Genomic DNA, 10,242 nt, shown 5'->3' with positions numbered 1-10,242 from the left:
CTTGCCGTCCCCGCTGGGTCGCAGCAGCTGCTTCCCGCACTCGGGGTAGCGCTCCAGCAGCAGCTGCGCCTCCAGCCGGCTCACCTTCATGAAGCACCTGGGGAGGGTCGCGTCTCACACCGGACAGGCCTTGTCCCGCGGAGACCCAGACGCCCTCCCGTACGTACCCGGGCCCTGGACGCAGCCCCGCCCGCTCACAACCCCGCTTGCAACACCAGGTCTCGCCCTCCCGCTAGTTCCCGGGTCCCGGACCACCAGCCACGCCTTCAGGCACCTAGACCCGCCCCCGGAGATCTTGACCCTCCACAGGGCACCGAGAATCGCCGCCTCCGGAGACACAACCTCACCCCTCCTCCAGGAGACCCTGCTCTGCCCCAGCCCCCGGTTTCGTTTCCAGAGGCGCACAGTCCGGTCCTCCAGGCACCTAGACCCTCCCCTGGAGGCCCAGACCAGCCCCCAAACACCAAGTCCGAACCGTAAGACCGGACCGGATACCCCACTCACAGCCCACGCCCACCCCGCAGGCCCTCTGCTAGGCAGGGTACTCACGAGGGCATCTCCAGCGCGCGACGCGCCTCCTCTTTGGCCAAGGCCTCGGCCATCATGTACAGGTGTCCGGGCAGCAGAGTCAGGTTGGACGGGACACGGAGCTGAGGGGCGATCAGGGCAGCTGTGGGATGGGCAGCTGTGCCCATGTCACAGAAGGCAGAGTGTGGACAGAGCCAAGATGGGAACCTGGTCTGGGGGCTCCAGAGCTGCCCCTACCCCTTCAAGGGCAAAGAGGTTTTGAAAGGAGGCAGGGAGAGAGACTTCAGTGATGGGGAGGAGGACAGAGCAGGTGCTAGCTAGAATGTAGTCTCACTCTACAGGCTGCAGGGGTCAGGTTGGAAACAAATGAGTAAAATAGCAATTAGGAATGTTGACTAAAATCCTGGTTTTTATGTGATGGTAGCTGACTTTTAAATTAGCACTTCGTTGGCTAAACAAAACATGTTTATGGACTACATTCGGTTTGTAGAATGCCAGCTTGAGACCTGTTTGAGACTCTAGGGCAGTGGTCGGCAAACTGCGACTTGCGAGCCACATGCGGCTCCTTGGCCCCTTGAGTGTGGCCACGAAGTTTCAATAGCACTGTACATACGCGCCCGTACGTGGTATTTTGTGGAAGAGCCACACTCGGGGCCGCAGTTTGCCGGCCACTGCTCTGGGGCTTATTTGGGGAGTGAAGCATGGAAAGGAAAAAGAGGATTTCTGAGGAGGACTACTGGGGAATAGGGGGGCAGGGGGGACCACTCTGACCTCCACCACTGTCAGGATGAAGCCTTTCCACATCTCCCGAGACTCCAGGCTCTCCACCTGGAGAGAAGGAAAGGAAACGTCCATGTTGATTAGGCTCAGTCTATTCATCTGTGAAATGGGAGTGAGGAACTGAACAGTTCATGTTTCCAAGGGCTGTTTTGAAGATTAAATGAGTTAAGGCAGGTTCATTTAGGGTGATGTCTGAATATAAGTCCTTTAATGTGGATTGTTATTCTTGAATGTTGTTATACCAACATTAAAAAAAGTAATTCAGGCTGAAACTGGTTTGGCTCAATGGATAGAGTGTCGACCTGCGGACTGAAAGGTCCCAGGTTCGATTCCGGTCAGGGGCATGTATCTGGGTTGCGGGCACATCCCCAGTAGGACATGTGCAGGAGGCAGCTGATCGATGTTTCTCTCTCATCGATGTTTCTAACTATCTCTCTCCCTTCCTCTCTGTAAAAAAAGTCAATAAAATATATTTTTTTAAAAAAGTAATTCAGATCATGTACCTCCTTATCCTTTAAACCCTCCCAGGCCTCCCACCCCCCTCAGGGTAGAAGCAAGTCCTCTCTGTGGCCCACAAGGCCCTGCATGACCTGCCCAGCCCCTTCCCAGCCTTCACCTCCTCCCTCCCTCCCCTTGTTCACTCCCCTTGTTTCAGCCACACTCAGCCTGTCTGAGGACCTTTGAATTCACTTTCTCTTAGCACTTGTCTCTCTAGCATCCGCTGCCATCTGCCAGTCCATATATTTTACACATTGATGTAGTTGATTGTGTGCCTCCACCACGAGACTGTAGACTCCACAGGGGCAGGGGTTTTTAACTGTCTGTTCACTGCTGTGCAACTACAGGAGGGTCTGGTACATAGTAGGTGCTCATTAATGTTTGTTGGCAGACTGAATGATGGCAGTGGCGACCTTTGCGAACTGTATCTTGTTCTGGGTACTTTATACATATTATCCCATTTTGCAGTTGAGGAAACTGAGGCCCAGAGAGATCAAGTGACTTGCCCAGTATCAACACTCCAGCGTTAGACTCTGTGTGACTCCTTGCTGGTGTGTGTTAATGGTGGGTGTGATGGGATAGCAGGTTCTCCCGCTAGCCCCACCCCCACCCCCCAAGAGACCTACCCTGAATTTGATCTCCTGGTTCCGGATGAAGAGGTTGAAATGTATACCAGGGTCAGGGGAGTTCCTCCGGGGAGCTTCATCTGTGACTTTCACAGAGGCGCCCAGGTCTATCTTCTCCACGTGCTGGGGGCACAGAAGCAGGCGTCTGAGCACCAGACCTGCGGTCCCTCAGGCCCCCTGGTTTGGCCACGCCACCCATACCCTCTGCTTGGTCCCTGGGGTCAAGGATGGGCCTGCTCTTGAGCCCACATTCGCATCCTTACCTGGGAGTCCCTGTTGCTCTTGTAGAAATAGAGAGTGAGGCCCTGGAGGCCGGCCCAGAACTTCTTGTAATCCTGGGGAACAGAAGGGGAGAAGGAGAAGGTTGGGAGTTGGCCAGCTGGGTTCCTCAAGCCCACCCATTTCTGCCTCAGGACCTTTTCAGGGCTGTTCTCTCTGCCTGGACACTCTGCCCCCCAGACCTTCACATAGTTTCCTTTGTTACCTGCTTTGGGTCTTTGAACACATGTTGCCTTCTTAGGGAGGCCCTCCTCTCTCATGGCCCAGCCTCTGGGGATCTGTTATTCTCTGATAAATGACCAAAGGGAACCTTGATAGGATGGGGGACCCAAACAGTCCCTCAGTCTATGGAGGGGGCTGTTCTAGGAGTCAGTTGCGCTAACTGGATTTATGATGATCCATCCACCCACCCACCCACTCTTACATCTGTTGACCCACCTACCCATCCATCTAGCCACCCATACACACACATATATCTCCCTGGCCCCTTATCCACCCCACAAATATTTATTGGCATCTCCTAGGTGCCAGGTCATCAGATAGGTGCTGAGTCCATAGTCTCAGAATTTCACAAGGTTCTGGACTCTAGGAGGTCTGCAGATTCAGGATCCCCCCTCCCCCCCAGGATTCTGAACTCCAAATGCCCTAAAGAAACAGGGGGCCTAAGGGACCACAGGTCTGGTGCTCAGACATTCTCTGGACTTCTAAGGGGCTATACAGCTCAGATTGTAAGATTCTAGGGTCTTTTCACCAAACATTCCATGAGCAATTACTTCGCAGCAACCAGCTCTATTGCAGGCAAAACAATAAGTGGGACATGACTTCTGTTTCTAAATATATCATGTTCCAGAGCAGTGGTTCTCAACCTTCCTAATGCCACGACCCTTTAATACAGCTCCTCATGTTGTGGTGACCCCCAACCATAAAATTATTTTCGTGGCTACTTCATAACTGTAATTTTGCTACTGTTATGAATCATAATGTAAATATCTGATATGCAGGATGTATTTTCATTGTTACAAATTGAACATAATTAAAGCATAGTGATTAATCACAAAACAATGTGTAATTATATATGTGTTTTCCGATGGTCTTAGGTGACCCCTGTGAAAGGGTCATTCGACCCCCAAAGGGGTCGCAACCCACAGGTTGAGAACCGCTGTTCCAGAAGATAGAGAAAGCACAGATACTGAGATCCTCCAGGAAGAAAAACTAGGGCCCTGGAGAGGGACAGACCCTGGGCCAGGCGATCACAGAGGAGGAGAGGAGCCCTCCAACTGGAAAATCTGAGAAGGCTTCCTGAAGGAGGAATTGCTTTAGTCTGTAATGATAATGAGGATGGTGCTTCTATTGACAGTTATTATTCACACAACCGTCCATCCATCCATAGATAGTCATACATTTAACGAACATCGACTGAAGGCCTACTCTGTGCCAGGCACTGTTCCAGGCAGTTGGAATAAAGTAATAAGCGATTGAACTTCGTATAGTCAGACTTGCTTTGTCATGTACCAGCTGTGTGTCATTGGGCAGGTTATTTAAGCGCTCTGTGCCTCAGTTCCCCACCTATAAAATGGTGATACTAGTGGTCTCTGCCTCAGAGGCTGTTGTGAAAACTGGGTGAATTCATGTAAAGAGCCAGTGCTCGTCCTGAGCCAAGTCCTTGGCCGGCCGAGGGCTGCCCCGTCCTGTAAATGTGTCCATGGCCCTATCCTCCCCGTTTTATTACAGCGGGAACTGAGGCACGAGGATGGAGCATCACTCGTAGGCCCAGGGGTCAGAACGGGGTGGAGCATAGATGTGAACCTGGGTCTCCCATGGGGCCCATGGTCTTTCTTAACCACGGTGATAGGTGACGGCCTCTTGGTGCTCTCTGGGCGGGAGGGAACTCGGGCTCATGGAGACACAAGAAGAGGGGAGGGAACGGCAGTGACAATGCCAGGACGGTGCTGGGAAAGCAGGGGTGGCTGGTTTGGGTTCTAGGAGAAGCTGAATGAATGTAGGGAGTGAAAAGGAAGAGATGGGGCCTTAGTGGGAACCAAGAGGCGGGGCTTTTTTCTGAGCAAGACACAAACACACACGTGTCCCCACATACACCTGTCCTGACCCTGTCCCCACATACACCTGTCCTGACCCTGTCCCCACATACACCTGTCCTGACCCTGTCCCCACATACACCTGTCCTGACCCTGTCCCCACATACACCTGTCCTGACCCTGTCCCCACATACACCTGTCCTGACCCTGTCCCCACATACACCTGTCCTGACCCTGTCCCCACATACACCTGTCCTGACCCTGTCCCCACATACACCTGTCCTGACCCTGTCCCCACATACACCTGTCCTGACCCTGTCCCCACATACACCTGTCCTGACCCTGTCCCCACATACACCTGTCCTGACCCTGTCCCCACATACACCTGTCCTGACCCTGTCCCCACATACACCTGTCCTGACCCTGTCCCCACATACACCTGTCCTGACCCTGTCCCCACATACACCTGTCCTGACCCTGTCCCCACATACACCTGTCCTGACCCTGTCCCCACATACACCTGTCCTGACCCTGTCCCCACATACACCTGTCCTGACCCTGTCCCCACATACACCTGTCCTGACCCTGTCCCCACATACACCTGTCCTGACCCTGTCCCCACATACACCTGTCCTGACCCTGTCCCCACATACACCTGTCCTGACCCTGTCCCCACATACACCTGTCCTGACCCTGTCCCCACATACACCTGTCCTGACCCTGTCCCCACATACCCCTGTCCTAACCCTGTCCCCTGCAGCTGAGGTTCACAAAGTTCAGGGCTGGGGAAAGGGGAACCAATTAATTTAATTCCTCATTTCCTCGAGGAAGTCCTGATCCTGGTTGTATCTGACAGACAGAAACAGCGGCTGAGACCCAGAGAGACACAGACTGATACAGCCTGGGAGAGACAAAGAGAAAGAGAAAGAGATCAAATAAGAGTCAGAGAGACAGACAGACGGACAGATGGACACAACCCTTCCTAGCCGCCAGCCCCTGCCCTGCCCCTTCCAGCACGCACCCCGCCCTCCTTGGCAAGGTGGCAAGATCGGATCGAGGCTCAGAGAGGTGCCTCATTTGCCAGGCAGCCCAGCAGGGCCAGCTTCCCTGCCCCACCTTACCCTGTCATGGGGTCCCTTCTTCTCCAGAAAGCTCTCATGGTAGTGTGAGGGCAGGGCACACTTGGGCTTGGGGGCCCGGGGTGGGCCCAGGGCCGAGGCCATGGCAGGCTGGGCCTCTGGCCTGGCCTTCCCTCCAGCGCACAAGCGGGACCAGGAAGCAGAGGAACAGGTTCCAAGGGAATTTCCTCTCTTCTGTCAGCTCCCGGGTTCCCGCCCCTGCCAGTGCTGGGCAGGGCGGGGCGGGCCTGGGCAGGTCCAATGATCCTAGGGAAATCCCGGACTCTCCGTCTCTCCCAGGGGTCAGAGAGCAGGGAGGCTGTGCTGGACTCACGGAACGGGACGGGGAGGAAGCCACGGGAGCGTTTCCGTGTGGAGCAGACGGGGTGACTACACCAGGAGGAGGGACCTGCTTCAGCAAAGGCCTGGACGTGAGGAAGGAAGGAAGGAGTGTGGTGCCCGAGTGTTTAGGGGATGTAACGAGAGTTCACAACGGGAACATAACACGAAGGCCTGAAATGCCCGTTAGGCTGACTGGACCTTAGAAGGATCGTGCGTACCTCTAGATTCTAGCCCCAGATCTTGCTGGGTTTCTGACAGGAATTGCACTAAACTTGTACACCAGTTGGCGGAGACAAGGCATGTTTATTATGGCGAGACTTCTAGTCCATGGGCATGGTCTGCCTCTTCATTTATTTAAATCTTTGATTCTTTCATCACGTGTGTAGTTTTCAGCATACAAGTCCTGTACCTATTTACAGCCCCCAAAAACCTTTTTTTTTTTTTGAGCCGTGCATTTTTTATTTTTGGTTAATCCTTTACCCATTTTTCCATTGATTTTTAGAGTGGAAGGGAGGGAGGGGAGAGGAAGAGAGAAGGTGAGAGAGAGAGAGAGAGGAGAGAGAGAGAGAGAGAGATCAATTGGTTGCCCCCTGCATGCAACCCAGTGGGGGCCAGGGATTGAACCTGCAACCCAGAAACGTGCCCTTGACCAGAAATAGAACTTGCCACCCTTCAGGTGCATGGTTGATGCAGTAACCACTTAGCATTCTGGCCTGCAGTATGCAGCTGATCAATGTTTCTCTCTCATAGATGTTTCTAACTCTCTATTCCTTTCCCTTTCTCTCTGTAAAAAAATCAATAAAATATATGTAAAAAAGAGAGAGAGAGAGAGAGAGGAACGAGGGAGAGAGAAAGAAAGATAGATCTATTGTTCCACTTACTTATGCATTCATTAGTTGATTCTTGTATGTGCCCTCACTGGGAATCAAGCCCACAGCCTTGGTGTATTGGGACAGTGTTCTAACCACCTGAGCTACTTGGCTAGGGCCTGTCCTTCGAATTTTTAATCTCAATTTTCACATATTCATTGCGAGTATACAGACATGCAGTTGATTTTTGTGTGTTGATCCTGTATCCTACAACCTTGCTGAACTGACTCATTTATTAATTGAGAGGCATTTGTTGTAGAGTTCTTGGGATTTTGTACATTGTATCATCATGTCATCTGCAAATTAGGCTAATTTTTATTTCTTCCTTTCTAACCTATACTGCTTTTATTATGTTTTCTGCCTTATTGTACTGGCTAGAACTTTCAGTACTATGTTGAAAAAAATGGGGACAGTGGACATCTTTCCATTCTTTTTTTTTTTTTAATTTTTAAAATTGATTTCAGAGAGTAAGGGAAAGATAGAAACATCAATCATGAGAGAGAATCATTGATCGGCTGCCTTCTGCCCGACCCCTACTGGGGACTGAGCCTGCAACCCTGGCATGTGCCCTTGACCTGAATCGAACCAGTGATCCTTCGGGCCGCAGGCCGAGGCTATATCCACTGAGCCAAACCAGCCAGGGCGCCATGTTTTTGTTCTTTTTTTGTTTGTTTGTTTTGTTTTGTTACTAAGTGAACATGAAGATAATGGATGCTAAGCACCTGCCATAGTGATTTATTCAGACACTCAGTAAACATTCATTTTTTTTCCTCTTCCTTTCTCACCTTTTGTATTCACAGTGCTCAGCACAGTGCCTGATGCATAGTAGAAACTCAATAAACTTTGGTTGAATTTACAAACTTTGAAGTTCACCGATGCTTTCCACATTCCAGGCACTGTTCTTTTTTTTATTATTATTATTGCTTAAAGTATTACAAAGAGTATTACATATGTCTCCTCTTTTCCCCCCGCCCTTGACAATCCCCTGGCCTCCCCTACCCCCCAGTGTCTTATGTCCATTGGTTATGCTTGTATGCATGCATACAAGTCCTTTGGTTGATCTCTTACCCACCCCCTGTTCTTTTTTTTAAATTTTTTCTTATTGATTAAGTTATTACATGTTTTCATTCTTAAGGGGAAAGCATTTCGTCTTTAACCATTAAGTACAATGTCAATTGAAGGTTGTAGATGTTCTCCACTAAGTTGAGGTGGTCTCTCTTTGTCCTAGTTTGCTAAGAGTTTTTATTATAAGTTGGGGTAGAATTTTGTTAAGTGCTTTTTCTGCATCTGTTGCTATGATTGTGCAACTTTTCTTCTTCAGCCATTGCATTTGTCTCCTATGGCTGCTGTGACAGTTTACAGCACACTTAGGGGCTTAAAACAACACAAATGTATTATCTCACATTTAATTGGAAATCCTACATGGATCTCCCGAAGCTAAAATCAAGGCATTGGCGGGACTACACTCCTTGCTGGAGGCCGAAAAGGATGAATGTTTCCCTTGCCTTTTCCAGCTTCCAGCCAGTCCTTGGCTCATGCTCCCCTTTCTCCTCTACAAAGCCAGCAATGCAGGTAAAATCCTCACTTCATCTGATCATTCCTAACTTCTTCCACTGTCTCCTCTCCCTCCCTGACTCTCTCTTCCACTTAAGGACCCTTGTGATTACAATGGGAAAACTTCCCTATTTTAAAGTCAGCTGATCAACTGTAATTCCATCTGCAACCTCAAATTCCCTTTGCCATGTAACCTCACATATTCACAGATTCTAGGGACTGGGAGAGGGACATCTTTAGGGAACCATTATTCTGCCCACCACGGCCTGTTAAAGATGATGGATAACATTTATTTTTGAATACTGAACCTACCTCCCTTCCCTGGAGTAACCACCGCATGGACATGGTGCATGATTCTTTTTACATGTTGCTGAATTCTATTTCCTAATACTTTGCTAAGGATTTTTCTGTCCCTGTTCATGAAGGATATGGTCTGTAGTGTTCTGTCTTTGGGCCACCCTTCCCTGGTCTTGGTATCTTGGTAATGATGAATTGGGAAGTGAAGTGTTCCCTCCTTCAGTTTTCTGGAAGAGGTCATATAAAAGTGGTATTGATTCTTCTTTGAACCTTTGGTAGAAAAATTATCTGGACCCGGAGATTTAAAAAGAATTTTTTTTATTGATTTTGAGAGAGAGAGAGAGACATTGATTTGTTGTTCCACTTATTTATGCTTTCACCAGTTGCTTCCTGTATGTGTCCTGACCAGGGATTGAACCTGCAACCTTGGCACATTGGAAAAGCTCTAACCAACTGAGCAACCTGGCCAGGGCTGGAAATTTCTTTTTTGAGTGTTTTAAAATTGCACACTCAATGTCCTTAATAGTTAAAGGGTGAGGCTGCTTGGACTTTGTACACATAGCAAAGAATAGCCTTTGGAATCCACTGGAGAGCTCTGTGACCTGGGCCATCGATTCATCTTGAATTGTCTCATAAAGTTGATAACAAGACTGACATAAAGGGGTGCCATTCGTGATTAATAAAGTCGTAGCAGTTAGTTTTAATTTTATTTATCAAAGGCCATGGGGAGTCACTGAAGGATTTAGAGCTGGGAAGGGAGGTGATCATAGTTTCATTTTAGAAAGCTCCCTCTGAGGCCAGGGTGGAAAATGGACAGTTTTGGGGGTTAGTATGGAGGCCTGAGGCCCAAGGTGATAGCAGTGGGTCCTAGGTTTTGGAAGATAGTTGAAGGGAACGTGTGCGAGGACACGGAGGAGTAGACTGAAGCTAGACTTTAGGGAGCAGGGCGATGATTGGTGGCTGGACCCGCGGTGGGGGTTTGGGGGGACTCCAAAAGGAGACTTGGGCTGGACAAAAAGAGAAAAATAATAACTCACATTTATCCCGCTCTTACTATCTGTCAAGCCCTGATCCTTTTTTAAAAAATATACTTTATTGATGTTTCACAGAGAGGAAGGGAGAGGGATAGAGAGCTAGAAACATCGATATCAGCTGCCTCCTGCACACCCCCCACTGGGGATGTGCCAGCAACCAAGGTACATGCCCCTGACCGGAACCGAACCTGGGACCCTTCAGTCCGCAGGCCAACGCTCAAACCAGTTAGGGCTAAAGCCCTGAACCTTAAACCTGAAGTGGAATTATTATCCCCACAGTT

At 49.8% G+C, this 10,242-nt stretch overlaps 1 protein-coding gene across 1 annotated transcript in view; it reads right to left on the bottom strand.

Moving 5' to 3' along the window:
- The window catches only part of STAP2 (signal transducing adaptor family member 2), an 8,865-nt gene extending 2,463 nt beyond the window's left edge, over positions 1-6,402 (bottom strand). The window contains exons 1-6 of the mRNA XM_006754050.2: positions 5,869-6,402; positions 2,696-2,767; positions 2,433-2,555; positions 1,300-1,356; positions 550-650; positions 1-97 (exon numbers count right to left, since the gene is read on the bottom strand). The exon at positions 1-97 is cut by the window's left edge and continues 4 nt beyond it. Coding sequence (XP_006754113.1) covers positions 1-97; positions 550-650; positions 1,300-1,356; positions 2,433-2,555; positions 2,696-2,767; positions 5,869-5,970 — 552 coding nt within the window. The 5' untranslated portion in view covers positions 5,971-6,402. The remainder of the gene's footprint in view (positions 98-549; positions 651-1,299; positions 1,357-2,432; positions 2,556-2,695; positions 2,768-5,868) is intronic.
- Positions 6,403-10,242: the final 3,840 nt, after the last annotated feature.

This window comes from Myotis davidii, unplaced genomic scaffold (genome assembly GCF_000327345.1).
Source record: "Myotis davidii unplaced genomic scaffold, ASM32734v1 scaffold551, whole genome shotgun sequence".
NCBI lineage: Eukaryota > Metazoa > Chordata > Mammalia > Chiroptera > Vespertilionidae > Myotis > Myotis davidii.
Note: the sequence above shows the minus strand (reverse complement) of the source record. Positions and strands in the feature narration are given on the sequence as shown.